We start from the raw sequence: 22,375 nt of genomic DNA on the forward strand, positions 1-22,375 counted from the left end.
TTTGGACCAAGGACAGGAGTGATTTATCTACTAAAGAGCTGGTTGAAGTTCATGATGGTGCCTCTGATGTCCTTTTCCCATAGCTCAGGGCTCGGGGTGCTTATACCTGCTCTAAGCAGAATAGAGTATGAGTCTCTACAGAGTGATCTGTCATCTACCTTTGCCAGTTAGCATGAAACTCTGGCTAATAAGTATTCCTGGATTTGTTGCTTTAATCTTCTAGAGGTAACACTTAGCATTTGGTATTGCCTCCCTTGGGAAAAAAAATTGGATCCCTAAGTCCCTTAAAGAGAGTAAATGGTTTTCTCTAGAAACTTCTGACTGTGTTTCGCCTACATGTTAAGGTTATGATCTTACTTGTAGGACATTAGTTATGGAACAAAATTGAGTAATTTTTTTTAAATGATGATGCTAGAGACTTTTTACTGATTGCCTCAACATTGCCCGTGGCTGACAGCTTAGGATTTCAAACAGAAAGGAAAGGAGTTCAGCTACTCATCACTTGACAAAGGCTGAGTTCTGGCTGGTATGCAATTTTGTAAGGAAATAGGTAATCACTTGTAATGTAATGTAATGTAGATGGCAAGCTAATTTGACCGTAAGGTGAAAAAAATGGGCAATTTCTTCTGATTGCAGGGAATCCTTAAGCACTGATTATGCTTGCACTGTATGAAACCTTTTTCTGTTGTCTCTATTGCATTTCATCTTTAATTTATATTCTTGAAGCCAACTCTTGTTGTAAAACGCACTTGAAAACTTGTCTTTCCCCTTTTTGTACATGGAGTCTCTCTGGCCGGCCCTGTGAAAGGTACAGTAATCCCTTTTAAATCTCAGTTTGACAAACTAGAGGTAGGAACAAGTAAGACCTAACTGAGCTACCAACATACCGAATAGTAATACCTACTAAAATGTACTTGTCTTTAATTCATAAATAAGATATCAATAAAGTGAGAGCACAAAATTAACTGTGAATGCAGTGATGCCACATGTTTGGGGTGGCTGTGTAAGAGGTCTTACCTGCTGCTATTTGAGTATCCTAAGCATCTAGGGCAAAATACAATTACTGGTAAAATGTACAGGTTACCTAAACAATATCGTTTACCACTTGGTTGGCTGATTAATGGAGAGGTCAGTGGTGGGTAACTCTGGGTGCTTGCTGAGGTTGATTCCTTTTCATCCGTTATAACACGTAAAGGTTGGTAGAAGTTTATTTCTATGTTAAGATACTCCTATTTCAACATATGGGGAATTGAGGGTTTTCCATTAAGCTGGAATGCATTGGAAACTTTATCTTTTGTATCTCACTTTCACCCAGTGGTGGCATTTGAATATGTTTTAAAAAAAAAAAAAAAAGAAAAGAAATTATAGGACATTAAAAAAAAAAGGTCCCCTATCTGGAAACAAAGAATGTAAATGGCAGAATATGTCCTGTAAGGCAGCCATTCCAAGAGGGTCATGGAGGTTGCGATAGCTGGATGTGAATCCCTTCGTGAGGTTGTAGTCAAAAGATTTTTGGACAGATAAGTATGAGGAGGGAACGGTGAGGTAGAAGAGTTATTCTCCCATATAATACTAGTGAGTCTGGAATTCTGAACGCTGGAAGGCTGGAAAGCTTGAGTTTCCTTTAACGAAGTTACAAGAATTGTTTCCAGAGTGGAAAAAATATTCTGCAACAAAAAAGTTTCAATCTAAGTTCTTGTGGTCTATGGGTACCTTCAAAGGAGTGACATTTCTGAGGCTCAACAGCTGTTAATATAAGCAGGTTAAACTCTAGAGAGATTAACTTGCTCAACCCATTAAATAGAAAATACAGTGCCTGGGTTTTGGGTTTTTTTACTATGCTAATTTGTAATTGTCATCTCTGATTTATGGAAAATCTACAACATCCATCTATTAAAATTTTGAAATCAAAACAAAGATGTTTTCTGAAAAAATATGTTCCAGCTTGGGCTGAGCTTTGTGGAGAAATTGCCGTGCTGTATTATGCGGCACATCAGATCGGATTGAGCTCACTAGTCCATTTCCTCCTTAATATCTCTGGGTGTGTTTTCTGGGCTGTACTGTTGCTGGTTTGATTGCCTAGCTATTTTCAATAACTGAACTGGATAGCAAAACAACCCCAAACAACAACAAACTAAACCAAACAAAAAGCCCCTAAGGCTTTTACTTGTTCTTCTTTCCATACGGTGCTAATATAAAGGTTTAATAAACAGTAATGTATGGAAATGCTCAGTGTCAAAATATATGCAGGGCTAAACAGAGCAAGAATTTAGGGAGTTTTCTTGTTTGACAGCTAAGAAGACTTCTTCCTGGAATCTAAGCTTGTGTTTAGATGGTGGAGGTGTATTTTCTGGTGAGAACAGCAGGTTGTTTACTTGTGTGGAAGACCTGGACCCTGCAACGTAACATCCCAGTGTGTGCTGCGGAGACCTGGGAAGCCAGCCCTAGTCCTGCTGGTTGGGCACCGCTCGGCTCCTTGCTGATGTGCAGCGTTACTCGGCGTTATCTCTGCTCTGCCTCCCCCAGACAAGTACCTTTGTGTGGAAATAAGAGTCCCTGCCTTTCTGTGCTCTGCTTGATGGCTTGTGACATCCCTGAGCTGAAATAGCATCGAGGCAGTTTAAATAAGGTTACACTCTTGGCTGCATGTGTATTGGAAATATATAAACAGTACTAATACATTGTGACACTTCTTATGCAATTCTCTTTCTATAAAAATGTGGGAAGAGAAAAGCAAACAACCATAATTATTTGCTGTCTTCATGTGTTGTTTAGCTGATCAAATCAGATATTTGATTATATTCAGTTTTTATTACTGCAAAGACATGGATTGATTTTTGTGCGGTTGTTTACATGAATTTTAATTTACTTTATATATAGGATATCGTATTTGGGCACTACCTGAACAAATTAATTTGTGTACCTGTTGGTTGTTGAGCTTTCAACTTTAACTAAAAATGTAAGTTTTTCTCATGGCATTTTAAATGTGGAGAGGAAGGAAAAAAAAAGAATTAATTCAGATATTGTTAGTTAACAATTTAGATATTGTTCGTGTTATTGTTCTGTCACGCTCCACCACACTGAGGGGTACCAGTGGATCTGTATACCATTTATTCTCTGCTGTCTGGTTTCTCCTCTAAATTCACTAACATTTTGTTTGTGATAGGCATTTATGACTAGATTTTTCATTGTTTTGCATCCTGCGGTTCCCCTCAGCTAGCCATTAGCGTATTGAGTACATTAACTGCTTTATCCTTTTGAAAAAGTAAATCTTGAACATCAGTATTTGTATTTTGAAGACTATTATTACCAAAAACGTGAAGATGGCTCCTTACTTCTCATAAAACCCCAGGAGTGTTGTCTTGCCTATTTTTCATACACTTTCTCACGTATGCACAGAACAGTTATACTTTCCTGCAAAGTTGAATGTACGGAATATTGTCAGTGAGGGTATCCATTAATGGGGACGTAAATCTGGACAACTGTAATGACCTGTAGCAGAAAATCAGATTGGTTTTGTTTTCTGGAGAAAGTTTTTAAAATATCTTAGAGGAACACTGAGGTTAGTATTTTTTCTGTGTATGTACATTTTGAGATTAAAGGAAAGGTTTTAAAAGAGAACATCACTACAACTTTAAAGAAGAAATTATACTGTTACATCTCACCGATATAAAGACATGATGCACAAGTGTATGCTTTCAACTGAATCTCTCTTCATCCCACTTGCAATAAACATTGTAAGTGATGAATGTAATTACAAATCCCTGTAAGTGGCCATATGGAAATCTCCAGTTCTGGTCACTACAGCTTGCTTTGTGCTAGATAGAAATCCATGAGACAGGTCTCCTTAAATCTCATCCTGACGTGTGTTAAGTATAGATTATGGCAAGTTATAGTTGGCTCCGTGGTCTCCTTAGAGCGTATTTCTGATCTAAAGCTGAGGTTTAGGGACTGAATAACCCGACATTTTATGAGATGCACATGGATTTGGGGTCCTCACTTGGAAGGCAGCTGTGACTGAGGCTGAAGTCTGTGGAAACTTTCAGGTGCTTGATGCCAGCCTTAAATACTTCAAGTGTGAAACACCTCGAGGTTAGCACCCTACCTGAAAACTTGGATGTGAGTGACTTTGCCAAGTCTGCACCATGAGTCAACCAGAATTACCACCTGGTCTGACTTCCAGGTCACCTGCTCCCATTGCAAGCAGGAAGAAAATTGCTGCACTGTAAAATGGCAAAGAATACATCAGTGTGGTTCTTTCGCTTTTATGGATGTTAAAATTGGTACCTTTACTGAGATAAGAAAGATACACTCCTATAATAGACTCCTGGAACAGTCTGTGCTGTCCCTGGCTGGGGGCAGGCTGGATTAGGAAGAGCTTGTAATAGGACTGCAGGAAAAATGACTGAAAAGCACATCAAAGATGCAGAGGAGGTACTTGCTTATGCATTATGCAGTTTATAAAGACATCTTCCTACAGAACAGTGGGTTCTCACCGTAGATCACGCACCTTTTCCATGCTTCTGACAACACCTTTATTATAACTTGATTGTTCTAAGAAAGGCACTAAATAGTATGTCTGGCCTCACGTTGCGCCAGCGGAGGTTTAGACTGGATATTAGGAAAAATTTTTACACTGAAAGGGTTATTAAGCATTGGAACAGGCTGCCCAGGGAAGTAGTTGAGGCATCATCCCTGGAGGTATTTAAAAGATGGGTACACATAGTGCTTAGAGATAGAGTTTAGTGATGGTTTTGTCAGGTTGATGGTTGGACTTGATGATCTGAAAGGTCCCTTCCAACCTAGGCAATTCTATGATTCTATGTTGCCCACAGTGCTCTCACCTTGCCAGCCTTCAGGCTTTGTGAGTGGCCACAGGCTCTGCACAGCAATATTTGCAATGCTCCAGTGCTCGCGCTGGAGGTAAAGCTACTGGTGACCTTTATGGAAGGTGGCAGTCTTTCCACATTGCTAGAGATAAAGAGGCTGTGTGCACAGAATAACATGTTTTGGCTGTATGCACAGAATAATATGTTAAATCTATTCTAAATACAAATTAATTCTTGTTAGAAGGGTACCGGGTAAACATGTTGAGGGGGAACAGCTCATCCTTGCTCCTTAACAGCACTGCCCCTCTTGTTTTGGTGGTATGGAACGGCACACTTGCCGCCAGGAATGGGCAGATGTTAGATGTCAGTTTTGAGTAACCTCTCTGTAATCATATTTAATTTAAAATTAACATCTCTAATGTGCAAATGTTTTATGCATCCTAGTAGAGGGAATGTGGGCTGTTGGATCTTTGAGCACTTGTTAACTGTTTCTGACTGAGTGGCTGGTAGCTGTGTAATTAAATCATCCTGAACCTTAGTGGAAACTGACTTTGGTAGACAAATATACACCATGATTATGTGTCTTGTTCCTACAGGAAACCGCTCTACTGAAGCAAAAGAAAAATCCAGGTTATCCATAACTCTGCACAATAGTCCTAGCCTGAGGTGGGATGTTAGTGATGAGGGGTTTCCCCTCTTCGTCTGTTGGCTTTGACTTGCCCTTGATGGGCTGAGAAGCTCCACCTGGAAAATACTAGGTCATTTGGAAATTCAAAAGTGATACTTAATGAGATATATAATATGGAGCTGTCTTGCTAATCAGTTTACAAAGACAGAAATGCAGTGAAGACATTTTAGATTCCTTCAGAGGAAGGAGTTTTTCCAGCTGCTGGTATAACCCGTACTCTACATCTTCCCTTAGATCAAAGTTGATAAAAGGGAGAAACAGCATCCATAATTTTTAAGGGCTAAGTGCAATTTTGAATTCAATTTTATATACCTTTTTCGCTTACAATTAATATTAATAGCTTTCCAGTAAATGGTTTAGTTGGTGTATCAAAAATGTAGATTGTCCCTCTGTGTTAGTGTTTTAAGGATTAATTTCTTTTCTGTTTTCAAGAGAAATTGAATGCAACCTTTTGGTTTCCCCCTCAGGCCTGTTCCCCCCCGCCCCACCCCCTGCACAAACTACGGATACATAATACTTTACAAAATAAGAGAAGCTTGATATTCTTTGACTGTTAATATCAAAACATAGTGGCAGAATATTTTCCTGGTAGGATATCTCTTTGCATATGCACATTTACATTACAGAGGAGTAACTTTAATTTTCCAGGGATCCTGTGTTAAAATTCCAAGATTAAGAGCTAAACAGTTTTCAGGTCCTTTGAATGTGGGAAGTTTATATGCTCCACTGCTTGCTCTGAGTAGTAAATCGTTAACAAGAAGTATGTCAAACCCATAATAATTATAATAAGTTATTTGAAATTTAACTTCACGTAGAATTCCTGTACAAATTTGGGTGTGTGTTACGGGTGGAGTGAATAGAGTGACCACGGACCATTCATTTTGTAGGTCAGTGTTGTGGCTTGTTCTGGACTACAGGCTATAAACACGGCAACCTGACATAGAGCACACTTAGGATATATTTACCTTATTTTAGAGTTTTCTTTTAGTAAAGATTTCCCCAAATGATATGCTTCCGTTCAGTATTAAGAAGGTGAGAGGATTTGTTGGACATAGCTTAGAGAAAACTTGCCATCATAAAACAGACTTTCATTGGTGTTGCAGGCTAGAGATTCTGCTGTCCGCAGGGGTATGATTCTTCGGAGGCAGCTTCATTTAAATGTGTCCCAAAGTACAGAGCTGGGTAAGACCTTCTGCCTTATAATCATTGCATGATAGCAATCTGCTTGTGTTGGAAGACCAGATGACTAAATCTGGTATATGTCGATGTTATTATGGGGCTTTTGAGTAATGGTTGCTTGTTCTGCGTGGCATTTAATTCTTGTTTGCTGTAGCACTAAAAGAGGTTCCTAAAAAGATGCCGTAAACCCTGCATTTAGAGAATGCAGGTTCTTGCTCTGCTTGTGGCATTAGTCTTGCAAATACATGTCCTAAGTGAATTAGTAGAGGAAGGGGAAATAGAACAGCTCTTAATTGGCTGGAGTTCAAAGGCTTTGGGGTGAAAAGTGAGCAGCTAACATGCAGATTTGCCAACCCCCCTGGGAGGCACGGCGGGCACAGCGGAACACAGGTGCTGGACCATCCGGGGCATACAGAGCTTTTCATCTTCTTGTACTTGTTTTAATTGTTTTTCTCATGCTAATAAGCTTTAGGAAAAGCCATTAGAAACCTCTACAGGAAATCTTTACTTTTTCTGTTTGCTTGGTCTGCTCTATAGACAGGTATAAGCGTACACGCTTGTTGTGCAGTGGGAAAGACTGAAGGGCATGGTGGTAGCTCAGCATATCACAGCCAGTGTCGGTTGTTGATTTCCAGATATCATCGCTTTGTACCTTTCTCCTATAGGAAGAAGGTGAAAATCAGACTATGTCGGATTTGGTAAGAAATGTTGCAAATGGGTTCACTGAGTCGCTATTTCAGCTAAGGGATGTTTTTAAAGCACTGATGTCAACAGATGAAATATGGAAGTGGGCAGCATCGGCAAAGCCACAGCCATTTGATGTTTTTAGTTTAAAACAGTTTCTTGAACAGCAATGGGAGAAGATAGGCTTCCCAAAGAAAAATAGAAAATAAAGGAAATTTTTTTTTTCTTGTCATCTGGCAACACCTTGGTGTGTCTCTTTGGGTGATAGCAATGTTTGAGACCTCTGCCTACAAATATTTGAGAGTGATAGGTCCTTAGACAAAAGTCTTAAAGTGCCAGGACATGCTTATCGGGACGTTTGCTGAACTCGGGTTAACGAGGCCTCTGCACACTCAACAGCACAGCTGTGTTTTGTTTCATGCCAGAACAGTGGTTGGAATTTCTAGGCATCTCTGCTATGGTTACCCTTTTAGCAGGAATGTTGTTGAAGCCCCTTCTCCCAGCAAAGCTCTTTTCCAAGAAAACAAATAGATGGTTGTAAGCTTGCCTACTCAGATGAGTTTCCTGGTTTTAAAAATATTTATGTAGACCTCTGATAAGGGACTTTGACCACAGTTGTCTTCTCAAGTGAAGTGTTGCTGTTGCTACCATCGTGTTGCTAAACCCATCTTGTTGCAGCTGTTCTGGAAGTGCTTATAATGACTGGGAGCTCTTAAACACATTGTTGCTGGTATGTTCGTAGTGGCCCTTTTGATCTTGTTGCTTAGAAATGTTTACTTTCTTTGTTTTGGTCTGCGTTTGTTTTTGTTTTGTTTTTAATTTATTTTTTATTTTCCTGCTGTCAGGATCTGTTAAATGGCAGCTCTACAGCTGTTGACAAAACCTCTTGAAGTTTTTATTAAAACTGTGATGTGAAGTTCGCTCTTGGTACCGGCTATGGATGTTCTTATGGTATCTGCCCTAGACTTTTTTTTTTAATGTTATTCATCAGAAGCTATGGAAAGGGAAAGGATTATCCTTCTCTGTTTACTTGGCTGTTTATGCCTTTGTTTTCTTTGATGACCTTGTAACAAGGCTAAAAAATATGTTTTGCACTCCCTGCAAGTAATTTGAGCCTCCACAGGAGTGTAACAGCATGCAAAGCTGGAATATAAATTAAGTTCCTTTTGGGAATTACTCTATAACTACCTGTTCTAAGGGATATAAATCATTGTATCTACATACTAATGCCAACCGCTAGCAGAGAAAGACTTCTGATTTGGTCTAATCTGTCAGTTCTTCTGTTCCTACCTTTTTTTTTCCCTCTTTCTTTTTTTTTTTTTTTTAAGCAATCAAAAGAAATTTATGTTTTTCCTTTGGAAAAGTACCTGTTTACAGCTGCCTACGCAAAACACTGGTTCCTAAGTGTTTGGGCTGGTCTAACTGCAAGCCTTTAAAAAAACAAACAAACAAAAAAACCCAGGAGGAACAGAGATATGGAGATGTTTATAAAAACATCTTTTTATGGTCTGCTGTGTTAAAATAATTATATAGACAAATTATTCCTGGAAATGTTGTGGCAGGAGAAAAAGGAGAAACCTCTCTAATAGGACAATATTCAGATAACTGTGCCTAGATTTGCGCTAAATTATACTGGGACTAAGACAGACATGGATGTAAGACTAAGTATCTCCTCTCTATCACTGTCCTCTGTTGCCTTAAATTTGTTCCCTAATGTTTTCCTGCCCCTCTGAATAATAATTATTTAATTAAAAAGTCTTCTTGCTCAGTGTGAGTGGGCAAATGGAATGAATCCTCCGTGTCTGGCTGAAGTCAAGTGCAGGATTTCTTGGGCTGCGTTTTCTTGCTGGGACGGCATCCTCTGCGCTAAGGTGACTAGGAGAGTGTTTGAGAGCGAATGAAAGGGGAAGGGCTCTGCCCAGAGCTCTGCCGGTCTCAAAGGCGGGCCCACAGAGCTGGCCGGTGGCTCTGAATCTGAGGCCAACAGTCTGCATTGCCAAGAAACCTTCTGCTTTTGGGATGATGGCGTTTGGGTAGCAGAAATTGCTAGCTGTGGGGGAAATGCTCTTCAAGTGATAGCAAAATTAGGGTATAGGGTGGTGAGGCACTGGAACAGGTTGCCCGGAGAAGTGGTGGATGCCCCATCCCTGGCAGTGTTCAAGGCCGGGCTGGATGGGGCTTTGAGCAACCTGGTCTAGTGAAAGAAAATTTCACTACTACTATGTAAGAATAGTGCAGTTGAGTTTTTTTTTGGGGGGGGGGGGGGGGGGGGGGGAAGGTGGGGTAATGGAACAGGGGAGATGGCTGCTTTGATTTTTGCAGGGTATTGAGGTTCCTCATGGCTTGTGGTCAGACCCTAGGGAAGTCTGAGAGGGGACCAGATGGGAAGCGCACTGAGTGGGGAAGAGCTGGAAACAATTTGCTGGAGATGTGGCTAAGTGGGGGGTGGAGAGGTTGCTGTGGAGAAGAGCCAGTTTTCCCTTGCCTGGCATGTTTCAGCAGCTGAGCAGCTGGTTCCCTTTCCAAGGTCTGTTTTATGGAATGGATCTGCAGCATGTTACCTGCTAAAATACTTGCTGAAAAGCCGGGTGAGGGCCATCACTGGGAATTTCTCCACTGCTGCTAATTCTGACTGACCTTTTTGCACGCATCTGTCAGATACTAATTCTAAGCCCTGAGTCAATCAAATTTCCTAAGCACTCTCTTCTTTTATTAGCCAAGCTGTAAATGCCTTAAGGCTTTTGAAATCTGCATGCTTGAGTAAAGAAGAGCCTGGGAAAACAATACTCATAAAAATTAACAGAAGTGCACCCTTCTAGGTGTATAAAAAACCTGGTGTTTTTTTGTGTTCGGGGTTAGGGTTCTTTACATTGTAAATAGAAGTGTCCATTCTAAATTAAAATGTTGACAACCAGTTTTGGTTTATGAGTTGCATCCTCTTTTTCCTTTGTGCTACAACCTGCCCAGTGCTTTCAATCTGAAAAGCTCTGTAAGAGAAGAGAGAGTTGGCTGTGACTTTGGTAAACCTTTAATTGCATTCATCTGACTTTGCATCCTTATCTCTCTTCTTTTATCTCATTTCATCTGAAATTTAAACAATTTAAACAAGCTGGCAATTTGAAGAATTAGTGTTATTCACGGAGGTGTGTTTGAGTGGGGTTTTTTTGAGAGAGATACGAAAGCAGATGTGTGCATTAAGATACACTATTTCTAAGACCTTTGTAGGAAAAGATGCAGCAAGCCCATTTTCTTATCTAGTGAGGTATACTATAAGTGTATTTTTGAAAGCAAAATCATTCTTATTACCTTGAAAGTAAAATTTTGCAACATTTCTCAGGTCAGGATGCCTGTCCAAGAAGGCACAGCACAAGAGTAAAGATCCATTCTGTGGGACAAATTACAAATCCTGTCTTTGCTGACAAATTAATCTTTTGACCAAGACTGTTGTTGGGGAACAGATGGCACAGCTCTCGAATGTGGGCTTGCTTTTGCTTTTAATAAAGCACAAATACATTTTCATGCTATAATCCCTCCCTCTCAAAGTCTTACCCCTCATTGATTTGCAAACTTCCTTCTAGGTGTCACATCCCATCTTCCGTTCTGAAAATAAAGTAGGTTGGGAAGAACAGCAACTTTCAGACAACTAGACTTTCTTGAAACTAGATGAAGATGCGAGATTTCTGATACTATAAAACCTTAGACTCAGAGGAGATATTAGAGCTGCTTCTCTGTGTAGGAAAGGAAGGGGAAGGTTTGATAAAATAATAAGGCACAATTCTTGGTGTTTGTCCTAACAATACACTTGGCCTGCATAATTGTCCTGGTTTTTAGGCCTGTCCTTACGTGTGCTTGGAAGTCTGCTTGCTTTGAAAAGTGAGGATTACCTGTACCTTCAGAGTAGTGCCCAGAAGACACCGCAGGCAGAAGATGTCAGCTGGTGTTCGTCCTTCTCGTCTCCTCATCACTTTCTGGTGTTGCTTCTTTGCAGGGAGGCTTAATTTCATCCTGCTTTAAATGTCAGTGTTTTCAGCATCTATTTTTATGACTTGTAAAACTGGTAGGGATGCAAATCCAGGTGCTTCCCTAGATTTTGCTCAGTGGAGGCTGGGTGGAAGGTCTCCCTGGCGAAGCACCTCTGCAGTGGTGGATTTTACCAGCCGGGCCTTCACAAAAGGGCTTCTTGGTGGCTGGCCATCTCAATGCGCTTCTTATCACAGCTGTCACTTTGGTCATTGGTAGTGTTTGTCTGGCTGCTTGAATCTAGTCCCAGCTGCTCTTGGAACCTGAGCAGAGGCAGGAAATGAGAGATAATCAGGGATGATAAAGGCACAATGAACAACAGGCACGTGAAATCAAACCTTTTCTTTTTTTTTCCCAGTGCTGTGAGACAAGTGAGTTTTGAAGGAAAGCCACGTGAGTGCTGTTACTGCTCTTGCTTCTTCAAGATCACCAGAACATGCATACTCATGTTGAAACTACTGCTTTGCTGCAAGACTCTTGGTTACTTTTTTAAAGTTTGATTTGTACTGAGCAAGGGGTTAAAAATACTGTGGATTTTGAATAAGCTGTAAGCTTGAAATATAAATGTTGCAGTGCAGCTCTTGTAGTGCCTTATGGAGCAGCTGGGAGAAGGTATTCACCACATGGTCCATATTGAGACAGGAAAGCTCTGTCTCAGGGAGATAAGAAAATCTGTCATCCTTTTTTTTTTTTCTTTTTTTTTTTTTTCCCTCTAAGAAAGAGAACTGTATCCTGAATGCTCCCAAGTGTCAGAATTATCTTCGCTGGCTGAAACTGTTTCTAGGCGTAGGGGTATTATGGCAGAATGAGTGATGTGTCTGTTACGGGGAGTTTGCTTGTTTAATTTAAGCTGGGCTTCCAGAGGATGTTGCTAAATCTGAGTGATGTGCCTCGAAGCTGCAGTTTGTATTGAGGCTGTTGTTGCATGATCATCTATAATCGGTTCTAGGACTAGTGGAGAAACAATGAAAATCCTTTCGGTGTAAGGGAAGACAAGTTACTGAAAAGTTAATGAGAGAGAAGGTGTTTCTGTAGCTCAAATAGGCACTTGTAAGATGATTGTAGGCAGTTGTTAGGGCTCCTGATGTCTTATTTTCCTACTTATGTGGGACTGCTTATAAAAACAGCACAAAAATTTAACAGCAGGTATCTCCAAAATGGCCTTGGTGACTCATTTTAAAAAGGGAAATACCATATGTGTAGTTATTGTAAACTTGGTCTCAATACTGATTCTTTTTTGGTAATCTTTGTTGTGCTAGATCTGCAAACTTAGTAGACTGTGACAGCATTTGCTTTTTCCTCCTTCCTGTTGGTTTTAAACCTTTCTGAAATGTCCATACCTAGTTTATTCTGAAATTACAGATCGTTACTCCATAGTTAATTAATTGTTCTCTTTGTTTCCCTTGGAGAATTCGATGGGAGCCAACATTATTCACATGCAGAGAACTTCTAGGTGTGTTTATTAGAGATAGCAGAACATGTGAGTCAATATGGAAAATACAAATAGCTATTTATAGTACGTACCTCACTGAACAGTGGCTAACACATACCTGCCCTCATTTTCCTCCTGCTCCAGACAAGCAAGCAACGTCTCATCTTGCCCTCTCCTTCACAGGCTGGGCAAGATCAGTGCATGGAGAGAACGATGTATACTGGGGATAGAATGGTTTGGGTTGGAAGGGACCTTTAAAGATCATCTACTCCAGCCCCCCTGCCATGGGCAGGGACACCTCCCACCAGACCAGGTTGCTCAAAGCCCCATCCAGCCTGGCCTTGAACACTTCCAGGGATGGGACATCCACAGCCTCCCTGGGCAACCTGTTCCACCGCCTCACCACCCTCACAGTAAAGAATTTCTTCCTAATATCTAATCTAAATCTGCCCTCTTTCAGTTTAAAACTGTCACCTCTCGTCCTATCACTACACTCCCTGATAAAGAGTCCCTCCCCATCTTTCTTGTAGGCCCCCTTTAGGTACTGGAAGGCTGCTATAAGGTCTCCCTGGAGGATGCTGGCTCATCTAGTGACACTTAGAAAGAGAGGCCCTAAAAATCAATTTTAGGCAATACTAATTTCCCCCGTGATTTTTCTCCCTTCTGTTCCCTTCCCTCCATCCTTCTCCAGTGTGGAGGGACCTTTAGCAGGTGATGGACAAGGACTGCAGGAGTTAAAGGACCTCTCCTCTTCTGACGAGGAAAAGACTGTAACGCTATATTACTATTGAAAAGCACACTGCAAGATATGTTTTAATTAGAGTGTGTTTTGCTGCAGTGTAGTTAAGGGTAAAAAGCATACGCTTAGTGGAGTAGTGCCTTTTATTATTGTGCTTGTCTATTTCAGATTCTTATACTTGCCTTGGGGGGAAGGAAATGAGAATATGGGAGATCATATCATTCATAGTAACAGTCCGCGGTAATAATTTTTTGTGAAGGCTGCTTATGAGTTTGACTTGAGGCATTATCAACAGCATCTCCTGCTAGAGGAATATAATACTTCAGTTTAGTATTGCACAGAACTTCAAGAAGTGGGCAGATGGAGTTGAGCTGGCTCTATGTTTTTTGGTTGGGATGAACAGCTTTCTACTAATAAATGCAAATTGATAGGGACTCGATTGTTGAAGGAGCATTACATTATTTTTGCTGTTGAAATAACAAACCAAAACTACCAAAACTCCTGAGATGTATATAAGCGAAGAAAACACAGTTCCAAATACGTGGTTGTTGGCTAGCTGCGTTTTGATTCTCATTTTTTTTTTACAACATTTTGATATATAAAGTCAAAATGAAATAAATCAAGTAGGTATCAAAAGACAATAATTCTGTGCATCAGAAGGTCTCCTAATGACATCTTTTTGTAGAATTCCTTTTTCAAGGTCACTTTTTCCTGAGAAAAATATTTTTATTTCTTGCTCTCTCCCTTCCCACCCACATTGCAATTTTCCACAGAACAGAAGTTAGTGTTCCTGATGAAGTTTCGATTTGCATATGTAGTGCATATGCAGGCATCTTTCGTGCCACCTCATGTACTGACGATGATACCAATTTCTTACACATAACTGGTCACACATAAATTTGAGCTTAAGTTTGCAGCAACAGTCACTCTCAACATAAGAGACTGCTTATTTGGAACAGCTACCTCCAGAAAATGCCATGTAGGTAGGTTCAGTGGTTTGCCACTCTCAAAAGTGAAAAACGCAGTGTTGCTATTCCTGTCTCTCCCACCCCCTATGTCTGGCTGCCTGGTTTTCCAGACCAGTTATGCTGCTACACTAGTCCCTGAAGCTGGACCCTAAACCAGATCATTGAAATTTCCACTTTGACTTTAACAGTGGCAACTCATCTGCTATTAGAGACAGGAGGTACCCTTAATACCTCTTTAAACTGGATGTATGTTTTCTGTTTTACACCAACTGGTATTTTTTAATAGAATATATTGGGTTATTTTTACCACAGTTATTACTCTGTGCCTTAAATTCTCATGAGTTTTCACTCCAGGAGTCCATGCCTTGAACTGAGTCAAGGGATGTGCTGCACTGTGGCTGACTGCTGCTCCCAGGTGTTTTGCATTAGCAAGCAAATACAGCTGAGGGAAAAAAGGGCGTTTCACAGCTAAATGCTGTTCACAAGCCTTTGGCCTGGTTCCCAAACACAGTAGTGATTGCGTTCGAGCTGTTCTAGCCAGATGTCCTGCCACGTGTGTGTTCGAGTTGCAGAAAGATGTAGAATAGCTTTCCTCAGCCTTTGTGTGGTTAGATGAATTAGCCAAGAGGTGTGTGTACTGGCACATAAATAGTTAGTAGTATGCTGTTCTCCTTACAGTGTCTCAAAGCTAAAGTTGTGATGCAGTTAATTCAGGATACGCTCCTTCTACTCCAGCTCTCACTGCTGTCACTGTGAGGGCAGCCTCGTTGGTTTGGTCCCATGGTTCAAGCCTACCTTTTAGCTGCAGTGGTTGCTGACTTCAATTCTTTTCCAGTGGCAGAGTAGGGGTCATTCCAAGCACCTTGAAAGAGGCACAGTGATTTCGCTGTAGGGCGCAAGCTAATGGTTTAATAACTTCACTGAAACTGGAGATTTAAATCTGGAAACAGTGAGAAAAGTTAACTCAGCCCTTCATGCTTCCCAACTAATGAACCTAGAGCTTGTATAGAAAGAGTTCATTATTTGGAACTTGGTTCAACTCCATGGCTCAGTGGCTTTTGCTTTTCTTCATATATTCTTTGCAGGCGATTTTAACGAGTAAGCTGCATTAACAGACAATCTAAAGAAAGAAAAAAAAGCTTCAGTATATAGAGATTCTTTCAATGGATCGTGAATGGTAAATGTCAAAGTCTAAAGAATAACAGAATTAAATGCCATAAAGATCTTATTTCAATAAATGGAATTTAATGTAATAAGTATTTTTAACTTATTAATATATTTACATATTGAGAGATATTAATTGTTGAATGCGGTGTTTCCTCCATAAGTAAAGTAGATACCCAAATTCACACAAAAATAAATTAGGTAACCTTCAGTTACAGGCTGGATGCAGTTCAGTGCCTGGGGCGTGTTGGATGATAGGTATCTAGATATTGATTGCAAAGTTACGTACCAAGTGTCAGTAAAAAAATTAGGACTTAGTAAAAAAATGTATCCCTCTGAAGAAACAACACCGTTGTTACATTCAGGGCTATCAGGTATTACCAGGGACTGTTTTCATCCGTGTGGAAAAACAGATCACGTGTTGAATGTTGTCTCCCCACTGTTAGGCTGTATGTTTCTAAGTGTTTTGTGGGTGTAGGTGCCCCCTGTAGATGAGGTGAGATCTGGTGAGCTGGGCTGTGTCCTGCTCTGCTCCAGAGAAAGTCTCTTGTTTTGCTGCAGAACAAACAAGTTGCCACACGTGTCCTAGCTCTGGGCGGCCGTTTGGCACTCCTGCATTCCTACTGTCTACCTTTTTTTTAAACAACAGTCTTGTGTTCAAGGTGTTTTGCTATTCAGTCTAGGTTTCTAACTGCCTTTGATGCCTGAAGATTACAATACACAGATTTCTTAGTGTTGGAAACTCCTAGAGGGATTTATTTTATTTTCTTAAAATCCTGAAAAAGGCTTGTTCCAAGTAGAAAGCTAGAGCAAGGTTAGAATCTTTGAAACACACAGATTCATTTTACAGATGAATTCTTTATTTAACCTAATAGCATATTGCTATCCAAACAGTCAAGCTTGTGATTCTTTAAAAACAAATGAATCACGTGAACGTGGTGAGCAGTGCTTGACGTACTGAATGGGCAGAGGCCTCTTGCGTTTGTAGCTTCCCTTTCCTGCCTTGTCAAAGGAGGTAAGCTTGCAGACTCTGAAATATTGTGGCCTTCAAAAAAATGAGCTATAAAGCTCACAAGAGGGGAAATCGGTCCTTTTTATCTCTCCCCATATCGTTTTCTGCTTCCCCCAGCTATCATATTTCAGACTCCGTGCCTTGGTCCAGCCTACGCAGAATCTTTGTAACCAGCTTAGTGAGGGATGTGATTTCCCTTCCTGCTTCTGCCTGTTACACTTAGTTTATAGCAGTAATGCCTGCTTTGTGGAAGTTGCTGCAATAAAATTATTCCTCTCCTTGTGCGGGGAGACTAGCTGTAGAAGCAGGGGACTTTTGTGTGGGAGCTGTTGCATCTTCCACAGCGTGGCTGGGCTGTTTTAAGTGCACGGGTCTGATTGGAGCAATTTGTCTTCTCTGTTTTGACATGACCGTGTTGAAGCATCTTGGTGGTTCTCACCAATGTCCCTGGAAGGGACGGGCTTGGGAGCACAACCATACGTGGTAAAAAACCTGCCGTCATCACTGTCCCAGGGCGTAGGGGATACGTATTGCATCTGGGTGCGCCTCCTTCAAGGTGGTACCAGAGGCTGGTGGTGCTGTTAGTTGCAGCAGCATCTCAGCTGGAGTTGAAGCAGCCATTCATATTTAAAAAATAAAACTAAAAAAATCTTCCATACTTTGGCAAGCTGCATTGTTGTTATTGTCTTTTAACATCATGAATATCAACAGTTAACTTTTGGTATATAATTATGAAGCAAAAGGGAGTGACCTCAGTCACTTATTTTATTTGAGATTGAGTGCTGTTCTGTTTATGATTCAGCGGTAAAAGACTTCACTGAAACCATGCCCGCTGTTTCAAGTTACACTGCGAACTCTGAACTGCTGCAGAACACTTCTGCCTTCAGGCACCGCGATGTAGAGATCTTTTAAGCAGCCGCTTTTTGGGGGAGAGGAGAGGGCTTATTGTAAGAGTTGCATGAAGCACTTCAGAAACACTACAATTTTTTTTTCATTTCTTTCCTTCCCCTTCTCCTTTTTCCTTAAGTTATTTAAACCACACAGTACAAAAAGTTTAACTATGTGCAATACCTTAATACCTTTGGTAAAGTTTGTGCTTTCTATAAAGATGATTCTTTGACATTGAAATTGGGGTTTTTCTTCAGAGGGACACCTCTGCTCTCAGATCACACAGAAGTGGATCACCCTGACAGGCCGAGTGCTGCCTTTGACCAGAGAAATCTTGTATCCAACCCTTTCTAAAGCAGTCTCCTGTGTCTGTGCTGCAGGTGCGCCCGTGGAGCCACGTCGGAGCCAGAGCTTGGCAGGGCCGGGAAGGAGCGGTACCTTACAGCACACGGGTGCCATCTGACGGTAAGCTGGCCCAGCAGGTTTGCCTCCTCCCACCAAAGTCAGCCAAATTTTCATTTAGTTTGTGTGTGTGGGGTGAGATAACATTAGTTGCATGTTTTAGATGTATCTCTATATATCCCATATAGATAGACATTCTATATGTTCTTTAATTAAAGAAATCTAGAATGTATTTTGTGGTTTTCTTTATTCATCCTGTGCTTTAAAATTAAACTACAACTTAAAATATTTTCACTTTTTTTGTTTTTCCCCTAGAAGTAACTATTAATTACAGACACGGTCTTCCTGTGATAACTCTTACGCTGCCCACGAGAAGTGAACGCTGTCGGTTCACTGTTAAGCCTATGGTTACCACCGTAGGGGCATTCCTGCAGGATGTGCAGAGAGAAGATAAAGGAATTGAGAGGGCAGAAGTCTTTGCAACAGGTATCTTACATTTCTGTCATTCCTCAAAACGAATATATTCCTTTTCAAATGGATGGTACTTCTCTCCTGAAGCACAGGAGTGCAGTCCTCCGTCAGGTTTAGCATTATTGCTGTTGGGGTAGTTCTTGAATGGTTCTGGGGTTTAACGGTGTTTCAGATTTAATATCTGAGTACTCTTGGAAAGGCTGATTAACAGTGCAGAATTGGACGTATTATGATAACCACCCTTAAATCCCAGTAGTGTTCTCTATTATCTTTTTCAGGTAGCATCCCTTTGTAATGCTGTCTTTAAGTAAGTGTCTCTCTTCTAGTTTCCTTGATATCTTTTTCTTTCCTTGTCCTCTGTGATCACATTCAAGAGGCCAACTCGTTGCCTTTAAGAATGATGTCTGCCAGTTGTTCTGTGGTACCTGGAGCTAGAAGAATCTGTTTGCCTTAACTACAAACTTAAACTCACATGTAAAACTTATTAAGCGTTAAGCAACAAGATAATGTGTGTAATAATAAAGGGCAGCTTTTTGAGACTGTGGGGAGGTTTAATTCATCAGGTAGAGTATAGTACTTTGGGGCCCTTGGGTTGAAAGGAAAAAGCTATACTGATACGTTAGCACCGATGTGGTCTTTCTTCCTTGTAGCATACTGTTTATCCCATTTCCCAAATCTTCAGGTAATTTTCTCAGATCTGCTCACTGTTTTCATGGTTTTTTTTCTCTTTGGTCTGCCTGTTGGTAAAAGGTAACATCCAGTTAGTTAAACTGGTTTTCCATTTTATTTCCAAGATAATTTGGTTTGTATTTTGGCAGTGCTTTGTAGTTTTTCCACAGCAATTCTGAAAAGTCTTGTGACCCCTGTCGTGATCCTACAGAAGGACTCAATCTCAAAAGTAGAAGTGAGATGTAGCTTTCTTGTCTGAATCTGGTTAGAATAGGTGCTTGAATTCAGCTAACTTAAAGTATCTATTTCTCCCCTCATCCCCCTAAAATGAAAAAAAAAGAAAAAAGGGATAGGTACGTCCCTATAGAAAGATTTATTTTCCATCATGTAAGACGCAGACAGAAGATGAAGGGATGGGATCAAGGAAAGTTGGTCCAAATGCTCATAACTGGATGCATTCCTAATATTCCCTTTCTTCCTGGGTGATATTGCAGAGGGCTGCAGAGACTTTTGAAGGAACCGAAAATAGATTGATGCTCCTAGAAGATCAGAGAGCCAGAGTTCTAGGAGAAGCTGCCTTAGTTGTCTTTAAAAGCGCATTTAGTAAAGCAGGAAAATACCCCATAGAGCAATGTGTTTATATCCTCTACAGCAACGGAGACACTGTGCATGAGCTTCATGTACAAAGAACTTTGGTGGTGTTTTGTTTTGTTTTTTTTAATGTTTTATCTGCCAGGCAGCAAAGGTAGAAGAAAATTCTCTTGAAAAAGATGATTTTGTAAGAAACTCCTGTATCTTCAGAAGCCACCGTGACAAATCATCATTGTCAGAAGCTTTCCTTCCCCTTAATATGGAAGTTTTCACTAAAAAGGATTCTTTACCGGGATGAGGCAGGGCTAACCAAGAACATGTGCCAGCAAATGGTTAACCTCTGAGTACTGCTATCTGTGCAGAGACATCCCTGACAGAGGTATTTGTGATTCATTACTGAATCCCGTTCTTCTGTGGTATGTCAGCAAAAGCTTTAAGCACATTACTTACTCTACTTCAGTGCAAATATCGGTCACTTGTGAAGCCTAAGATAATTTCTGTAAGAAACCTACAAGTGGCATTTTTGGCATGGACGGGCAGCAGGTTCCAAAGCGGAAAGGCATTTGGGCTCTTTTCACCTCATTTGTCTCATCTATTTAATGCGCACACACCCCACTCCACCCCCTGACTTTGGAATAGAAACATTGTCTGCTTTGATTAAAACAATGACTGTGACAGTTCTCTACTCTGTATTTTTCAAGTGCCAGGCTATTATAATGGTAGAGAACAGCTTAGATGTTTAATTTATTAGGAAATTGATACTGTACAGAGAAACTCTTGGTCAAGTACCGAGAGTTGAATTTAAACATTTATTATTAAAGAAAAATTATGAAGTCCTGATTTAGTGCAGATGCTTCTGTGTCATTTAGCCATTAAATGAAACCCAACCTTAATTGAAAGCATTAGTGCTGTGTATGATGACTCACTTTCATTTTCTGTAGATTTGATTTTAGTCCTGCAAAACTTCTGTAGACAAAAAGTGGCCCTCGGTCCACATTTGAACACCTGTGCTTAGGTATAGGAAGGAAAGTAGCCTTTTGCTGAAAGCCTGTGGGGAATTTTCTAAAATAAAACGACCCCCTTCACCCCCTTCCCTTCCCCCCCTAGACTTTTCTGCTTTTCAGTTAATTAAAGGTTGGACAGGTTAATAAATCGGTGTTGTATCACATCCAGAACAAAGAGGCTGTCTGGCACTTCTTTTGAAAAGCATTTTTTGCTTAAATGTCACTTATAAATGTCACCTTAATAATTTACATGCAAATGAGCTTCGATGTTCTAGTAGACTATTAAAAAAAAAAAGGCAAGAACAAAGGAAAAAGAAACGAGTGGATGGGCACATTAAAATTTCAGATTTTTGGATTGAAAGTGATAGCCTTCCAGGTTTGCTTTGCTACCCACTCAGAGTTGGGGAGCCAGCTGGTGCATTAGCTCCTGGAGTTCAGTACTTACAGCAGATGGGGCCCGAGAACAGAGTTCTGGTGAACAAATAATTGCAGGTGTGGGGTTATCTGCGGTGCCTTTCTGTAGTGGGCATGTGGGGACAGATGGAGGAGCTGGGGCAGTAGCACTGCGACAAATATTTACATACAAAAATCTTCATATTTTGTAGCCTGATCATTATTCATCTCGGCAGTAAAGCTGCTGTTTTCTGTCACTGCCCGCCCCTTGGCAGGGGAAGGTGCCCTTTTTCTGTATGGGAAAGGAAGATCAGGTCAAACAGCCACTGTGGAGCAGCTGCTCTGTGGCATTTCTCATTTGGGTGCAGCTATTTTTCCTGTTGTTCAAGAAATCAGAAATGTTGCCAGAGTACTCCTCTTGCAAGATGTGCTGTGGTGAGAATGCCCTGAGAAAGGCTGCAGTGTGTCTGTGCTGTTGGATGAGAGTATTTTCATATATCGAAGTTGTGGCAAATTTTTTCAAAGCCCTAGGCAGACACAGGTACTGCCTTTTGGGTGAAATGGCCTTTGGCAAAGAGCAATGGTAAAGAGGGAACAAAAAGAAGGAACAAATATAAAAGCTGGATAAAATCTTCAACAACCAGCTTTCCTTATTGAATGTCACACAGTTGCCCCCTTGTCCCTGATTTTAAGTCACTGAAAACAGGTATGATTTTTTTCTTTTCTCGGACTGTTCCCTGTGTTGCTGATGGGATAGCATTCATGTAAATTTTTGTATAAAAAAGAAAATGCCTCCGTGACTTCTGGTCTGCCTTGTACTGGACACTCTTGCTATCTATTTCTTAACTCCTAGTCACAACTGATAGTGAAACAGAGTGATTTCAAGTACCATTAATCAAAATCTGAACACCACCACTGACCAGAATTGCTCTTTTTGACCAGAAGAGCATGTTTAAGGAAAGACATAAATCTGTAACTGAAGATGAGGTTTTTGAAGGTCTTTTAATTTCCCAAAACCCTTTGTCCTAGTGAAGATGCAAACTTGTGTGAGGATGGAGAAACAAAAATGCAGATTTTTATGTTGCAGTTTGTTACCGTTTTACGCAAGACTTATTTTTCTTCTGCCCTCCCCTTCACAATGGGTCAAAATGCAAGGCTGCTCATGGTAGTGACAAGCCCAAATGACAGCGCTAGAGAAAGCATCAGGCACACACTCTGCACTGATGTGTTCCGCCTTGCTGT

The 22,375-nt window shown here is 40.7% G+C and overlaps 1 protein-coding gene across 2 annotated transcripts in view; it reads left to right on the forward strand.

The window, feature by feature from the left end:
• The window catches only part of MCUB (mitochondrial calcium uniporter dominant negative subunit beta), a 52,411-nt gene that overhangs the window by 25,695 nt on the left and 4,341 nt on the right, over positions 1-22,375 (forward strand). The window contains exons 1-3 of one of the 2 annotated variants that reach the window (XM_054204167.1): positions 15,697-15,716; positions 17,984-18,068; positions 18,321-18,491. In XM_054204167.1, the coding sequence (XP_054060142.1) occupies positions 15,714-15,716; positions 17,984-18,068; positions 18,321-18,491 (259 nt within the window). In that variant the 5' untranslated portion in view covers positions 15,697-15,713. Of the gene's footprint in view, positions 1-15,696; positions 15,717-17,983; positions 18,069-18,320; positions 18,492-22,375 lie in introns of those variants that run through there. The other variant, XM_054204166.1, reaches the window with a different exon arrangement.

The sequence above is a fragment of the Rissa tridactyla genome, chromosome 5, assembly GCF_028500815.1.
Source record: "Rissa tridactyla isolate bRisTri1 chromosome 5, bRisTri1.patW.cur.20221130, whole genome shotgun sequence".
NCBI classification, from domain to species: Eukaryota; Metazoa; Chordata; class Aves; order Charadriiformes; family Laridae; genus Rissa; species Rissa tridactyla.